This window comes from Dysidea avara, chromosome 9, assembly GCF_963678975.1.
Source record: "Dysidea avara chromosome 9, odDysAvar1.4, whole genome shotgun sequence".
Classification (NCBI taxonomy): Eukaryota; Metazoa; Porifera; class Demospongiae; order Dictyoceratida; family Dysideidae; genus Dysidea; species Dysidea avara.
The window spans coordinates 27,559,906-27,577,908 of NC_089280.1; the positions used below are offsets into that span (position 1 = coordinate 27,559,906).

General features: G+C 39.0%; 2 protein-coding genes across 2 annotated transcripts; one reads left to right on the forward strand and one right to left on the reverse strand.

The window, feature by feature from the left end:
* Nucleotides 1-3,346: 3,346 nt before the first annotated feature.
* Nucleotides 3,347-5,253, reverse strand: LOC136267629 (fibrinogen-like protein 1). Its single transcript, XM_066062788.1, has 3 exons — nt 4,808-5,253; nt 4,472-4,763; nt 3,347-3,496 (listed from the first exon to the last, which is right to left on the reverse strand). Exons 1-3 carry the CDS (start codon nt 5,251-5,253, stop codon nt 3,347-3,349), a joined length of 888 nt encoding a protein of 295 aa, XP_065918860.1.
* Nucleotides 5,254-12,283: 7,030 nt separating this feature from the next.
* LOC136267630 (uncharacterized) lies at nt 12,284-14,759 on the forward strand. Its single transcript, XM_066062789.1, has 3 exons — nt 12,284-12,528; nt 12,943-14,180; nt 14,662-14,759. The coding sequence occupies exons 1-3, from the start codon at nt 12,284-12,286 to the stop codon at nt 14,757-14,759; spliced, it is 1,581 nt and encodes a 526-aa protein (XP_065918861.1).
* The last annotated feature ends 3,244 nt before the right edge of the window (nt 14,760-18,003 follow it).

Below are 18,003 nucleotides of genomic sequence, written 5' to 3' on the forward strand. Positions count from 1 at the left end.
CTACAAGGTAACTTCTTCTCTACAGGGTGATTTGTTGTAGTTGAATTCTCTACAAGGTGGTTTGTATGAGGCTGAACTCTCTACATGGCGGTTTCTTTGTAGCTGAACTCTCTACAGAGTGATTTGTTTGCAGCTGAACTCTCTACATGATGGTTTCTTTGTAACTGAACACTCTACAAGGTGACTTCTTCTAGCTGATCTTTCTACAGGGTGAATTGTTGTAGCTGAACTATCTACAAGGTAACTTCTTCTAGCTGATCTCTATACAGGATGATTTGTTTGTAGTTGAATTCTGTACAGTTGGTTTCTTTGTAGCTGAACTCTGTACATGATGGTTTCTTTGTAGCTAAACTCTTTACAAGGTGACTTCTTCTAGCTGAACTCTCTACGGGGTAATTTCTTTGTAGCTGAACTCTCTATATGATGGTTTCTTTGTAAATGAACTCTCTACAAGGTGAATTCTTCTACCTGATCTCTCTACAGGGTGATTTGTTTGTAACTGAACTCTGTACAAGTGCGTTTTTGTGGGTGATCTCACTGCAGGTTGATTTGTTTGTAGCTGAACTCACTAAAGGGTGATTTTGCTTGTAGCTGAACTCCTTGCATTGTATCTAGTTTCTAGCTGATCTCTCTACAGGGTGATTTATTTGTAGCTGATCTCTCTACAAGTTGATTTGTGTGTAGCTGATCTCTCTGCAGGTTGATTAATTTGCAGCCGATCCCTCTACAAGGTAATTTGTTTGTAGCTGAACTGTCTATAAAGTGATTTATTTGTAGCTGATCTCTCTGCAGGTTGATTTGTTTTAGCTGAACTCTCTACAGGGTGATTTACTTGTAGCTGAACTCCTTACATTGTGACTAGTTTCTAGCTGATCTCTCTACAGGGTGATTTGTTTGTAGCTGATCTCTCTACAAGTTGATTTGTGTGTAGCTGATCTTTCTACTGGTTGATTTGTTTGTAGCCGATCTCTCTACAGGGTAATTTGTTTGTACTGAACTCTGTACAAGGTGCTTTTTTGTAGGTGATCTCACTGCAGGTTGATTTGTTTGTAGCTGAACTCACTAAAGGGTGATTTGCTTGTAGCTGAACTCCTTACATTGTGTGTAGTTTCTAGCTGATCTCTCTACAGGGTGATTTGTTTGTAATTGATCTCTCTACAAGTTGATTTGTGTGTAGCTGATCTCTCTGCAGGTTGATTTGTTTGTAGCCGATCTCTCTAAAGGGTAATTTGTTTGTAGCTGAACTCTCTATAAGGTGATTTGTTTGTAGTTGATCTTTCTGCAGGTTGAATTGTTTTAGCTGAACTCTCTACATGCTGATTTGTTTGTAGCTACATGGTAATTTGTTTGTAGCTGAACTCTCTACAAGTTGATTTGTGTGTAGCTGATCTCTCTGCAGGTTGATTTGTTTGTAGCCAATCTCTCTACAGGGCAATTTGTTTGTAGCTGATCTCTCTACAGGGTGATTTTTTGTAGCTGACCTCTCTTCAGGGTGATTTGTTTCTACCTGATCTCTCTACAGGGTGATTTTTTTGTAGCTGACCTCTCTTCAGGGTGATTTGTTTCTAGCTGATTGCTCTACAGGTTGATTTGTTTGTAGATGAACTCTCTACAGGGTAATTTGCTTGTAGCTGAACTCCTTACTTTGTGTCTAGTTTGTAGCTGATCTCTCTACAGGGTGATTTGTTTGTAGCTGAACTCCTTACATTGTGTGTAGTTTCTAGCTGATCTCTCTACAGGGTGATTTGTTTGTAGCTGATCTCTCTACAAGTTAATTTGTGTGTATATAGCTGATCTCTCTGCAGGTTGATTTGTTTGTAGCCGATCTCTCTACAGGTAATCTGTTTGTAGCTGAACTCTCTATAAGGTGATTTGTTTGTAGCTGATCTCTCTGCAGATTGATTTGTTTTAGCTGAACTCTCTACAGGGTGATTGCTTGTAGCTGAACTCCTTACATTGTGTCTAGTTTCTAGCTGATGTCTCTACAGGGTGATTTTTTTGTAGCTGAACTCTCTTCAGGGTGATTTGTTTCTAGCTGATCTCTCTGCAGGTAGATTTGTGTTGATTTGTTCATTGCTGATCGCTCTAAAGGTAATTGATTTGTTGCAGTTGAACACCCTGCAAAGTGTTTTGTTTGTAGCTGATCACTCTAAAGGGTAATTTGTTTGTAGCTGAACTCTCTCCACAGTGACTTGTGTGTAGCTGAATTCTCTAGAGAGTGACTTAATTGTAGCTGAATTCTCTACACAGTGCATGACTTGTTTATAGCTGAACTTTCTTCGGTGTGACTTGTAATGTTCTGAATCTATATAGTGATATATTTGCTTAACTCTCCACATGGTGACTGTCTTCTTGCTGAACTGTCTATAAGATTAACTGTTTGCAGCTGAACTCCCTACAGAATAACTTGTGATGTAATAAAATTCTATAATGGAGTAAATAAATTAGCCGAATGCTCTATTAGGGTGACTGTTCTATTAGAGTATCTCGATCTCGCATTTGCTACACGGAGTTGGCTTTCGAATCATAACTCAGTGGTTTGTAATCCGATTCTTCTGTACTACTGCAAGGACTTTGTATGAAGATTATTCCAGCTATACACCGATTTTCAGCTCATTGCTCTAAGCGGTTTGCCTAGTAGGCGTGAAAACTAATACTTTTTTACTCATAAAAATCGATCGCGTAATTGTGACACAGGTTGGGTTTTGTGTCATATCTCCGTGGTCTTTATCTCGATTCCTTTCAAACCACCAAAAGGCACTCCTACGATGGTTACTCCATCTACATAGCAATTTTCAACTCATTCCATGAAGCGGTTTACCCTGTAGGCGTGACAACAAATTGATCTTGTTTTACGCGAATAATCGGTAATAACTCCTGAACCATTCATCGGATTTGTACCAAATTTGATGCTAGGATTCGCCTTTGGACTCCCTTTCTGTGTGCCAAATTTCAAGGCGATCGGAGTACGGGTTTGCTTGTTATAGCAATTTTTGCAAGTGTGCGAAAAGACGAAGAAAAAAAAACGAAGAAAAAAAACGAAACTTTGGCAGCTCGTATCTCGGAAATGGCTGGAGCAATTTCCTTCAAATTTGGAATGTAGACTCCCCTGGCTGGCGGGAAACTGTGTAGCAAATTTGGTTCCAATCAGATAAGTGATCACCGAGATACAAAGGTGTGAAAATGACGTTTTCGTTCTTCCTGTCAATATACTCACGGTGTGGCGCGCCGGCTTCTTGGGCCGCACGACACACTACCGTGTGTCTTGATGTTATATGTGACTATCTCAGCAAAAACCTACCTAGCTCGCAAAACTTCCAAATTAGTGTTTATTTTCTCAACATTATCAACAGTGTCCAAGGAATGGGTCACCAAAGTTTCTTCTTATGATAGTGAGTGGTTCTGAAATTGTAGTAGGAGGAGCAAGGAAATTGACTTGTACATGTAGTGACTGTACTGAAACAGGTTCACAGACATATCTTCCATTTGCATTAATCTACAGCAATGGGATTTAGCTTAAAATATTCACTATGGATTTACAAATCAATCAAGGTATGGTTTAGCCCTGTAGTTACTTGCACATAATACATGTGAAGGTGGTGTTATTTATGAAGGTGGTGTCATTTATGTAGGTGGTGTCATTTATGAAGGTGATGTCATTTATGAAGGTGGTGTCATTTATGAAGGTGGTGTCATTTATGAAGGTGGTGTCATTTATGAAGGTGGTGTCATTTATGAAGGTGGTGTCATTTATGAAGGTGGTGTCATTTATGAAGGTGGTGTCATTTATGAAGGTGGTGTCATTGAAGAAATGACGACAAATTGTTGACGTACACCACATCATAAACAAGCACATGTTACCAAAATGAAACAAAGGTTTTCAAACTCTTCATGAGCAGGCAAATACAATGGTATGTATGTTTAAATTGGCTTCCCTGAGTAATGGCTCAATTAAAACTTATGTTCTATCTTTAGTAGCATATATATTTTTCACCAATAGATGTACTTCACAGCACTACTAATATCACTATGGTGATTGATCTTAACTTGTCTAAACCCATTCTTCTGTACCAATTTATGCATTTCATCATACACACAAAGATATATATGTAATAGTTATACCATGGCTAAAGCACGAGTGCCCATGGTATAACTATACATATACTGTAGGTTAGCTAAACTATGGAAAATGTAGAAATAAATTTTTCATCTAATTCTGAACTTGTAACCATGCGTATGGCTTCACAACACAAAGCAGTCAAATGTGTTCTGACCAAACGGGGCATGCAGTATAACTACACTATGTGCAGTGATAACCATATGACTCATTGTATGTGTACATTATAAAATTTGATAAAATTAATAACAAATTGTACAAGACATGATGTGTCACACATTGTACTGATAGTATATACATATTATCCTTATTGAGGTAGAAAACATTGACACAATGAACAGTTAGTATAGTCACTGAATGATATATACAATCACGAGGACGTATCTTCATCTCCACTGAGAGCAGGTAGTAGCCTTTGGAGTTGAGGTGTACATATGGTGGTTGGTAGTTTGGGTTGATATTGAAGCAGTTATTGTGCCACCATCCACTATTAAAGGTCTGTGCACAGTTACCCCTATCTCCATCATTATCATTATCATACGTAGAAAATCTTCTTCCATTCAAAGGTTTGGTTACAAAAGGATCAGTAGTAGTGCCAGTAAATCCTCCGATGGTTAGAGGATATTCTTTATTCTCTGCTCCTACACTGCAAGTGTTGTAGTGGAGATGGGACCAGGTTTTGTTTCAAACTGCAAGTCAATCCTCAACTCCCACTGATCTGTCTGTGTAAAACAGCGCAGCGCTTTAAGACCATACCAGAATTTGCTGCTTTTAAGACTTCCAAATCCTTCTTCATAATCTTTCCACTTCTTATCTCCAAAGTATTTCACTCCATCTTTAACATTTCTCTGTACAACCATCCATTCTTCATCACAGTCCCTGTCACAGTAGACACCAACAAGGAGACCCAGTGTGAAGGGTGATGATCCACTACTACAATTAGACAATAATTGATAGACACCAGAAGGAGCTTTATAATGTGGCAGGTCAGCAAGATCACAGCAACTTCTAATGCCAGCAATACATTTTGTACAATGCTGGTTATACTGCTGGAGGAGGTTATCACATTGTTGATTAGCATTAGTAGCCAGTAGTGAGCTGACTAGTATGAGCAGTATGACTAGTTGACTTTTCATATCTACTAAACACTGTATAGTTGATCAGTTAATGTGAACTAGCAGTAGTTGATGTTATTTATACTAACAATATTGCTGATGTCAGTTGAGTTAAAAATAGTAACATACCTCACTATTGGAGACCCTAGCAATGCAAAATGCTCCAATTTATACCCTAAACTATTGAATGACTATATATTGGTATGTAATGAATGTACTACAGATAAGTTGATGCACATTTAAAAACCACGTGATTTTAAGACATTTCTATTGTTTTCTACCAGAAGATAGTGACAAACTTGGCTTCCACACGGGTGTTATTCTTAGCCTAACACATGACAATAGCTACATGGGTAGTTGATTGCAGGATATCACATTGCAGACCTAACCTATCATCAAGTAAAATTGTAAATAGCTAGGAACTCACTGGAACTTGCATTTGTACTAATTAACAAAACAAAAGCAGGAGCAGAAACAACTGTCAATGTTGATTCTCTCTTCATCAGTTTAATATTGTCATCCGGCTCAACCTTGCTTGTCTCTTCATTAGTTAAATAAGCTAATGATTATTGTCATCTTATGATTCTCTGTCGCACTCACTTAATTTTGCCAATTTACTAATTATGTGTGCCGTTCATATCATGTTCTTGGCTGAGGTATGCACAATTCTCATTTCTTTTCTTCATCAATAAGTCATTCAGTGACCATGTGATCTCTCCCAGTGTATCCTTCCATGTATGTAAGGTAAGTTTTCGGGAACACGATGCTCATACAATGTACAAATTTATTACTCAGTGTGGGGCTTTCCGTGTTGATAGCAGTGAGTTGGTGCACATGTTTTGTAGCACTTATATACATTTTAGTGTTAAGACAGTACGACAGTCACAAAACAAAATGCTATATAAGAGAACTACAGTATTAGGACAGTCACAAAATAACAAAATGCTATATAAGAGAACTACAGTATTATAGTGTACAGGCCAAGTTACTACAACAGATTTTGTTGTTGGTGAGCTACATGAGAAAAATACAAGCCACTTGTGGTTATAGGATGGAGAGATGAATTACTTGTATTGTTTCTAGACAAATTCTTGCAGCATCATTGGGAAGTCGCATGCCCTCATACATTCTAGAAACCTCATGCTTTGTAATTCAAAGTCTGCAAATGATCCTCTCTGATAACCCTATAAAACCACTAAAGAGAAACGCACCCCCCCTCCCCCCCCCCCCCAAAACAAATCCTAATTGGTTTACTTTGCCCTCTCTGGCCTAAAGCCTTGGGTTAACCCTGGCAATGACAGTGACAAACACATGCCTGGGAGTATTTTGAAGTGTTGTGAACTGGCTGGTTGTTCATTTCGTCTAGTGTTATATAAATCTAATCCAAAACAGCCAAGCTGTAAAAAAAGAGTGTGGCCCTCAAAAAGGCTATGGTGAAAAAAGATGTGAAATCCAAGGTGGCGGCCAAGAAATGGCTGTGATGGTAGGTTAATGGTAAAAATTTTAATAACGAAACTTCAGGTGAATTTGGTGCTCCTTGGTCTTGGCACAAAATTCACCTGAATTGTCATTAAAATTTTTACCATTAACCTACCATCACAGCCATTTCTTGGCCGCCACCTTGGATTTCGCATCTTTTTTCACCATATAGCCTTTTTGAGGGCCGCACTCTTTTTTTTTACAGCTTGGCTGTTTTGGATTAGATTTCACTTCTTTTTGTATTTGTATACCCCCAAAGCCAGCCTATGGCCAGCTTTGGGGCTTTTTAAACCCATCTTTTATTCTTTTCCACAGGAAGAAGAAAAGATGAAGCAGATGGATACTTTAAATATTTCTGATTTTATCAATAAATGTACAAATTATATATATAATACATATATTTATTACAGAACTCTACATGGTGGTTTCTTTGTAACTGAACACTCTACAAGGTGAGTCCTTCTAGCTGATCTCTCTATAGGGTCACTAGTTAGTAGCTGAACTCTCTACAAGGTGACTTCTTCTAGCTGACCTTTCTACAGGATGATTTTTTTGGAGCTGAACTCTCTACAGGGTGATTTGTTTGTAGCTGAACTCTCTCTACATAGTGGTTTCTTTGTAGCTGAACTCTCTACAAGGTAACTTCTTCTAACTGATGTCTCTACAGGGTTATCTGTTTGTGGAAATTCTTTGTAGCTGAACTCTCTACAAGATAATTTCTTCTAGTTGATCTCTGTACAGGATGAATTGTTTGTAGCTGAACTCTCTACAAGGTAACTTCTTCCAGCTGATCTCTCTACAGGGTGATTTGTTTGTAGCTGAACTCTCTATAGATGATTTGTTTGCAGCTTAACTCTATACATGATGGTTTCTTTGTAGCTGAACTCTTTACAAGGAAACTTCTTCTAGCTGATCTCTCTACAGGGAGATTTGTTTGTAGCTGAACTCTCTACATGTTGGTTTCTTTTTAGCTGAACTTTCTACAAGGTTACTTCTTTTAGCTGAACTATCTCTTTCCATAGTTGAACTCCCTACAAGGTAACTTCTTCTAACTGATCTCTCTACAGGGTGAATTGTTTGTAGCTGATGTCTATACAGGTTACTTGTTTCTAGCTGATCTCTTGAATTCTCTTCAGAGTGACTGCTCTATTACTAAAGGCTCATCTTGGTGCCAATTTTGGCTGGAATATGAAAAGAGTTATTAGCGATTATTCACGAAAATAACATCAATATATTATCACGCCTACAGGGTAAACCGCTTACGGGAAGAAGCTGAAAATCGGTAGGTGAATACAATGGCGGATCCAGGATGGGGCATTTGGGGCAAATGCCCCCCCCCACCCTCCCTAACCTATAGTGGAAGAGCCAGCCATACTTCTGATTAAAATAGCAACTAAACTTTGTCAGGCCAAGAAACTCATGAAAATATGCACATTTTACTAGCATTTATTACAATTTCACCTGAAACCAAAACGAACCGAAATCAAACTAGCCGTGAAATTGTCTTTCAGCACCTTCGTACGTACTAAGCGCCTCTAAAAATAATTACCGCGTCGCAGTTGTTTAAGACATTCAGGGCCTTTAAAACAACTTGTAAGGCTTTACAACTATCTGAAAAGGCCAAAATGGTAAAAATCAACAGTGAGACACTACTAAGAGGTGATTATTTGCTACTTCAAAAATGCAGCACTGAACTAGAGAATCTGGCTCTCCCCAACCACTTACAACTTAGCCTGTTTGTGCCCCTCCCCTTGCCAACTCCTGGATCCGCCCCTGGTGAATAGGCTAACTATTGAACCTCAACCCTTTTGTGGTTTGAAAGAAATCGAGATAAAAACCAGGAAGATACAATGAAAAAGCCAACAGTGTGTAACAATTACGCAATCAAGATTAGCGAATGAAAACGACTACTTGCCACGCCTACCAGATAAACCACTTGGAGTAATGCTTTGAAAATCGCTGTACAGATGGAGTAATCATCTTAGAAAGGCTCCTTAATGGTATAGAAGAATCAGACTTAAAGCCACGAAGTTATAACACGAAGTCCAACTTGGTGTAGCAAGTACAAGATCGAGATATACTCTAATACAACAGTCATCCTAATACTGCTTTATACCCCCCTGTGTGCTAAATTTCAAGGCAATCGGATATGGCGTTCGCGTTTTATAGCAGTTTTTGCACGTGTGCGAAAAGAGGAAGAAAAATAAGAAAAAAAAAACAACGAAGAAACTAAGCCAATTTTTGAAGTCGCATATCTCGGGAACGCTTGAAGCGATTTCGCTCAAATTTGGTATTTGGAGTACTGAAGTTGGAGGGAGTGTCCACCGAAAAAATCGTCTTGTTTCATCAAGGCAGCACAGAGCTACGGAGGTGCGAAAAATGCGTTTTCTTTCTTCCTGTCAATAAAAAAAATAAATAAATAAATTAAAAAAATATATATATGGCCACTCCAAGTCATACCTTAGTTTCTGGTCACTCCCAAGCCTACAAATGGATGCGGGCGGGCGGATGATCAGGACTTCAGGACTATAGACTCTACTGTGACAATATACTGTATGGTATTATTATTTGCTCACTTTAGCAAATTCATGTTGATTTTGTTTTTAGTCAAACTTAACCAACAACATAAGTAGTTGTGCTTCGGCAAAAAATGCACTAGGAAAGTTGTTGATGGATCATGGCTAGCTGTACACTGATGCATAGCATTTAAGTATATTTATTTATTTATTTAGAATATACTATAGGAAATGTTTTGCTCATGTAGCTACTTATGCTTTCCAAGTGAAATAAATGTCTCATTAGCTATGTCAGGAAAGTATTACTATATAGCTAAGTTGTTCAAATAATCATGATCCAAAATAAAATTTAACTTCTATTTTCACATCAGAAATTCTTCATTCAAATGTGAAGTCTTAGCCCACTAGCTATGCGTTTCCAGCCTTCTATTCAGTAACCTTGAGAAAAGTAACTGTCAAAGTTTTGAGTCATTGAGTGCTCCAGACTAGTGTTTTTCAGTGATGATCTGGGAATGTTTAAACTATAAGGGTTTCTACTTGCCAATCTAATTTTAGTTATGGAAAAGTTTAAGTTTAAGCTCACCGAATGTTGCCGGCTTTCCATACCCCTGTAGTGTTCAGTGATAAGGAATTTGAAGTTACTAGACTAATCATTAGAGGACTACATTTGAATTATAAAGTTAAAACTATGGCCCATCTGCATGGGCTAGTGGTTAATGTTACTGAAATTACTAAGCATTAGTAACAGTTATAATCTGAACAGCTATATAATCAAAGACAAAACTAGCTATAGTTAGAAACATTTTATTAGTGTGGCATATATACCTAATATTAGAGGTAAGAGTAGTGTGACTGCTCTATTGGAATCCCTGACTGCTTTATTAGAGTATCTCGATCTTTTACAGTAAAAAAAATAAGTGTCTTGCTGGGTCACATGCACTTAAGCACCTGTAATATTAATAATAGTCCTCATAAACTAGGGTTCCAGGTTTACCATGCGGGCGGGTGACCAGAAACTAAGGTTTGACTTGGTGTGGCCTATATATATATACTCACGGGTGTTGTGCGCCGGCTTCTTGGGCCGCACGACACACTACCGTGCGTCTTGCAAGGAGTAGTCACTTCAATATTGTCTGTTGAAACACTTACGACCGGGATTAAGATTCAATCAAGCGATCAAGCAAAAAAAAAAAAAAATCAAGCGATCAAGGGTCTTTTGCACAGTGAATCAAGCGATCAAGGGTCTTTTGCACAGTGAATCAAGCGATCAAGGGTCTTTTGCACAGTGAATCAAGCGATCAAGACGTCCGGAAAAGTGACGATCAAGCACCTTCGAAAGCTAATCTTTAGCGACACGAGGATTTACTAGGCTTTTACGGTAGACGATCAAGAATCAAGGTTATTTTATAGGTGAAATCAAGCGATCAAGACAAAATTTTGACGATCAAAATTCTTGATCCCGGTTGCATACTGAACAGCATGTTGATGAATAGATTCAAGGAGTCTCTCGCCTATCTTCTTTTGCTAAGACACAGCCTCACGCATCTTATGCCACTTTTGCCCATGGTTACCTTTCCAAGTGGAATTATTTTTTTTCGTACCACTCCAAATATTTCCAACCGGCTTTCACCTCTTGAATCTGCTGTTCACAGCCATCTTCTTCCTAAGTTGGTACTGTATCCTGTTGGTGACGTTGAGCGAGAATTGTTTGGCCTTCCTGTGCGTTTTGGAGGTCTGGGCATCAGTAATCCTACCTTGACATCTGATGAGCAGTACACTTTTTCAAGGGAGCTGCTGCATGGCTTAATAGATTTGATTTGCCACCAAAACCCTGCTTTGTCTGAAGATGTAGTTCATCATCAGCATGAGATTTTTCGTCATCTTTCTTCTGTCAAAGAGCGATCCTTATCTAACCAATTACAGTCCACGCTTTCCAGCTGCCCTCCACCTTTGCATTAGGCTGTTGAATGCTGCACCAAGAAAGGTTTCTCTTCTTGGCTTACTGCTCTTCCTCTATAGTATGGCTTTGCACTTCATAAGGGGACATGATTCAGTTTTACAGGTCCTTGTTCATGGGCTCCAACAGCATTTACCTGAAACATTCAAACTTTACGCTGACCTTCCAGGTTATCTAGCTAGTTCCAACCCCCCTAGTACCATCCCAACCAATCTTTCCTCCACCCTCAGCAGGCCTGACTTGGTATTGGTTTTTAATGATTCCATTTGTTTGTTCGAATTGACAGTACCAACCAGCGTTGAAACCGGGTCGGGTCATCCGGGTCAACCCTGTCACACTTTCTCCGGGTCATCCGGGTCCGACCCGGTTTACAAATTATCCGGGTCTGATCCGGATTGGATCGCGTGAAAAACGAAATTGTTCGTTTGACGACGTGGAGCTTATAAACGCTATCGCGTAGCTCTTTCGTGAGCCACGGCCACTTATCGCGCTACCAACATACGCTCAGCTACGGCCATTTATTAGTAAGTGCAGTATGTAGCACGAAACTGAGGGTATCTATAGAGCGTATTTACGAAGAAATTACAGACGAGGCGCTTAAAATACGTGTGGTAAGAAGCCCAATACTACAATACAAAAATATCACATTTTCGTTCTTTCCACCAGACCCGGTACAGCAGTAGCCAATTCGTGGCTATCTGGTAATCACCAATAGATGGGTAATAACATACTAAAAGTACAACCTCGTAGCTGGTCTACTTTCTGATATCGCAATAGAACGCCCCATCTGCTCGCCCACGCACGTCACGATATGGCGGGTACTGTGGTGAATATTTCAAAAAGCAGACCAGCTACTCCATTGCGCTTCTAGAATGTCATTATCCATTAACAGACCGTTGCCATACTGCCACGAATTGGTTTTCTCTCTACCTCTGGTGTCAACAAACTACGGGCCAAAACGAAACAATTGATTTTCCGCACGTCTTTTCACCATCACAAATGCACTGAACAGTCACTTAATGGCAGTTTGGTAGTCGCCTATCAGTGGAGAATAAAGTACTACAAGGATATGAGTGTAATTAGTATAGTTTCTGAAAAAATGACCTTGGAGCCCGCAAAGTCGCTACACAAGATGAAGCGTTCCACTGCTATTCGTGATGTACTGAGACTGGGAAAGTATCGTGACCAATCTACAAAACCACGCCCAATACTAGTTAGACTAACCCGAACCATTGATGTATCACTGCTCTTATCTAAAGCTAAATCACTTTCTAAAGATATCAGAATCAAACCAGACATGTCACAAGAAGAAAGACTAATTGAGTCACTTCTTCTAAAAGAGAGGTGGTCTCTAATCCAAAGTGGTATTGAGCGTAAAGTCATTAGAATTCGTTATAACAAGATCTTTGTCCAGAACAAACTACATGGCCAAATCATTAACTCCTCATTCATCCTTTCCCAATCTCCACAAACTGAAACTGCAATGGAGTCCTCCAACAATTGACTAGTTCCTGGTACACCCTACAACACTTCTCTTAACTTAATAAATGATTCAAATGCTTTTACCAATGATAACTCTGACATAATTTCTAGTGACGTCAATACTGGAAACAGCATTAATAACTTACATGATTTCAATCAACATTCTATCCCACATGACACTCAACCAAATGATCTGCACATTTGCTTAATAAATACCAGAAGTCTTGTCAACAAACTATCCAATTTCCAATCTTTTATTTGTTCATCTGATTTTAGCATTTTGTGTATCACCGAGACTTGGTTATCTAAAGATATATTTGACAATGAAATAATACCCAGTGGCTATACCATTTATCGTAAAGATAGAGATTCTAGAGGTGGGGGTGTTTTACTTGCTGTAAAGGATAACATCACTAGTAGTCAATTGTCATCCCCACCTCATGTTGAAATTCTAACTGTTCTCATCTCTACATCAAATCCATTTATAATCAGTGTTGTTTACATTCCTCCAAACTCTTCTGATACTTACCATGAATTGCTGCATAGTTACCTTACCGACCTAGTCAACGAATCAAGTCCAATTATTCTCTTGGGAGACTTCAATCTCCCTGATGTCAACTGGGCCACTTATAGTGGTTCCTCACCAAAATCTAACAAATTTTGTGACTTACTGTTTCAGCTAAATCTCTTTCAACTGGTTGATGAGCCAACCCACAATCAAGGAAATACTCTGGACTTAATAATCACTAACAATGAAGATATTGTGTACAACATATCTATTCATCCCCATTACCAACCGATATCATCTGATCACTTTATTGTCACTTTAAGTATTAAGTCACATGCAGACCATATACCCTCACACACTCCACCAGTTATCTTTGATTACTCTAAAGCCAATTATCCTGGCCTCATCAATTATCTATCTCATATTGACTATACTACCTGTGAACAGCTATCTGACATAGACTCTATCTGGCTCTTTATCAAGAGCAATATCACTAGGGGAACGGACCTGTTTATTCCCAAAATTAGAGCCAGCTCTTCTCAGTTTCCTAAATGGTACACTTCAAATATACGTCATCAGATTAAGTGTCTTCGGACTCTACGAAAGAAATACAAATCTCATCCTACTGATCACAATTTGAATCGTATAAAAACAGCAGAAGATAACCTCCAAAACAGCATCCAACAAGCCAAGGCCAACTTTGAAGCAAATCTAGTCCACAATTTTGCCTTCAGTAATGACTCAAAAATATATCAGCATGTAAGAAACATCACTAAATCTGCTTCTATCCCTGCTACAGTCTTCTTTGATGATAGTTCTGCCACCAATGACATTGATAAAGCTACTTTGTTCAACAGGTACTTTTACTCTGTGTTCTCTCAGAGTACCTACTCCTTACCTCTATTTGAGGACATGCCTTCTACAAATTCTACCATTGACTCCATCAATATCACTGAAGACGAAGTCCACACTGCTTTACTATCTCTTGACTCTTCAAAGGTGACTGGTATTGATGGAATTAGTCCTGCTGTCCTAAAAAACTGTGCCATTGTTTTAACCAAACCTTTACACTATTTATTTTCATATGCCATTTACCATTGTTGTCTTCCTTCCGAATGGCAGATACATTGCATCACCCCTATTTTCAAAGCTGGCAACAAAAATTGTGTTACTAATTACAGACCTATGTCCCTACTCTGCATTGTGTCCAAGGTACTCGAACATATTATTCATGAAAAAGTTACAAAATCTATTTCTAGTCGTATCTCTACCTCACAATTTGGATTCATGAAAGGGCGCTCAACTTTGCAACAACTTCTTATCTTCCTCAAAGATATTTATGAGCACAAAACCCAAACAGACGTAATCTATTTAGATTTTTCCAAAGCTTTCGACCGAGTTCCTCACAATGAACTACTCTTAAAATTGTGGCAAATTGGCATTACTGGCAACTTGTGGTGGTGGTTCAAATCATATCTCTATAATAGATACCAATGTGTACGACTCAATGGTTCCTACTCAACTCTACTTCCAGTTTTATCAGGTGTGCCCCAGGGGAGCATCCTTGGCCCACTTTTGTTCTTAGTTTTCATCAACGATTTGTATCTATCCATTCATCACTCCAATGCTTTATCTTTTGCAGATGATACTAAATGCTATAAACTCATCTTTGAACTACTTGATTCCATCAAACTCCAGGATGACCTCAACTCCTTATTTGACTGGTCTCAAGACTCAAACCTATCTTTTAACACTAAGAAATTTATTCACCTCTCCTTTAATACAAAGTTCCCAACTTCTTACAACATTGACGATTCCTCAATAATATCTAGTAACACCCATCGTGACCTTGGTATCATTCTATCTACTGACCTGTCCTGGAGAAACCACTATCACCACATTTCATCCAAAGCTTATCGAACCCTAGGATTGCTTAGACGTACATTCAGCCATTCTATTAACACTACAACTAAAAGAACTCTGTACATAGCACTAGTAAGGTCTCAGCTTCTGTATTGTTCCCCATTGTGGCATCCCTACCTTATCCAAGATATCTCTGCTCTTGAAAGAATACAGCGCCGAGCTACCAAATACATCCTCAACGATTATGTTTCTGATTATAAAACTCGCCTTATCAAGCTCAACCTACTACCATTAATGTATATTTATGACCAGTGTGACATTCTGTTTTTCATAAAATCAATTCAAAATCCATCTGATCATTTCAACATCCAGACCTTCATCAAATTCTGTCATCATTCTACTAGGTCTTCTTCCAGTAACAAACTTGAACATGTTTTTACATCATCTAATCAACAAAAAAACTTCTACTTCAACAGACTTCCTCGAACCTTCAACAGCTTGCCAGTAATTGACCTAACTCAACCCTTTGTTACCATTAAATTTCAACTAACTAAAATCCTATGGCAGCATTTTACAAGAAACTTTGATCCAGACAACCAGTATAGTTTCCATTTTACATGTCCTTGTAGCATCTGCTCCAAACATCCCAAGCCACCTAACTTTAATGCATTCAGCAGCTAATTGTAATTATATAAGTAATGATAAGTACTTAATTTAAGTTATGGGATCTGGTACTTACCAGATTACCTTTAGTGCAATTGTATATAAACTCACTTTTATTGTTGTACAACCATGTACAGCTGTAACATTGCACTATAAAGCTAATAATTGAATTGAATTGCTACATCAGAAAGTAGACCAGCTACGAGTTCATGCTTCTAGTATATTGTTACCCATTCATAGGTGGTTACCAAATAATCACGAATTAGCTGCTCCTGTACAAGGTCTGTTAGAAAGAACGAAGACGCAATTATTTTCTATTGCATCATTGGGGCTTTATCCACACGTCTCAAATAAACGCCGCAAGTGTCTTAAATAAACGCCGCATTTGTGACGTCACGTGAATACGCTCTATAGTGAGGGGTAGCTATTGTCAGTAGGTGATGACCTTTTTTTTTTTTTTTTGGTCTTCAACCTACAGCTAGGCTGAAGTTGCAATATTTACTCAACACGAATCGAACGCTCAAAACATAGTCTCGGCTGTCTCGCTCGAGACTAGCCGAAACATAGCTCTTATCGCACGCCTCGGCTTTAATTTTTTTTTTTTTACCCGGGCTTGATGGACTGCCCTTGCCTACCACCCCCAGCACATAAATGGCCTGTGCTGGACAAACCTGGACTTTCTTAGTCCACGGCAAACTGAGACTCTGCCCGAATCAGCTCCACAATTGGGGGAGTCTTAACATAGTGACCGATGGATGAGCGGGCTCCGCGGATGCATTGTATGGAGGACCGCAAGAGAGAAATGGCTTTAATTAATCCGGGTCAAATCCGGTCAGTGGGTCATCCGGGTCAGCAGTAGTGACCCGGTTTCAACGCTGGTACCAACTAATACCCAGCAACATCTTCTTGCTGCTAGAGCTAGAAAGGAAGATCGATATAGCTCCTTGCAATATGACCTCCAGCTTTCTGGGTTAACTGTCAATCTTGTTCCCATTGAAATTGGTTGTTTAGGCCACTTTTTGTCAGAAACAATTGCTCAAATGGCTACTGCTTGTGAAGTGCCAAAGAAAACCGTAAGATCCTTGTTTGAGCAGGCAGCTCGCATTGCTGTGTCCTGTTCTTACAGAATTTTTAATTCTAGAGCCTCCCCGGGCTGGGATCTTTTAGACCACCTTAGGTAAACTTTAAGTATTACATGTATGTAGATATAGATTTTTCTCTCTTTTTTGGTGTATTGTAATTTAATTTACATTTAGTTAATGTAAGTCTTGCCAGGGCTCCTGTACTGATCCATCAGCACATGGTACCTAGGGACCCGCCGATTATGCTCATAATTTTACCTATTATGCTATGCTGCACTGCTCAAAAATTCACCTATTATGCTTAAATTAATGCTCGATATTTACCTATTATGCTCGATTATGCTCAATGTTCATACCTTAGTTCATATGCTTTGCTACTAGTTTAACACTGTATAGAAAAAAAATGAGTGGCTGGAGCATAAATAATAAATTCCTGCTGCATATGTAAGATAAAAGATCGATATACTCGTCAGTTTGATGATTGTTCTATTAGAGTTACTGACTGCTCTATTAGAGTATATCGATCTTATTTTGCAATTGTCATTTTCCAGCAAGAATTTATACTATCGTACAAATAATTAACCTATTATGCTGGCATTATGCTCAATGCTTTTAGGTACCTATTGTGCTCAAAATTATGCCAGCATAATCGGCGGGTCCCTAATGGTACCCCTTTGTCTAGGCCCACTGTATGCTTGTAATGTATTTTGTCTTAATCATTAAGACGTTTATTCTCCTGAGTTCATTGGTGCCATTTGTTTAAGGTATGGCTAAATGCCATCACGACTACCATCTCATTGTGTGTGCGGCAAGGATTTTAGCCTATCCCACGCCCTTAGCTGCCCACATGGTGCCTTTTCGATTATTCGGCATAATGAAATTAGGAATCTGACAGCTAATTTGATGTCTGAAGTCTGCCATAATGTCCAGATTGAACCACAGCTGCACCCTTTGTCTGGTGAGACCTTACATTATCAGTCTTCCATTCAAGATGATGACGCAAAGGTAGACATCAGGGCTCCGGCTTCTGGAGGTGCCTACACCATCATACCTTCTTTGATGTGAGGGTTTGTAACTACTTTGCAGCTTCTAATCATTCCTCTACGCTATCTACTGCTTTTCGAAAACATGAACTAGAGAAACGTCGTGCTTATGAGGAACGGATTCGGGAGGTGGAGCATGTGAGTTTTACCCCCCTTGTTTTTTCCACTTCAGGTGGCA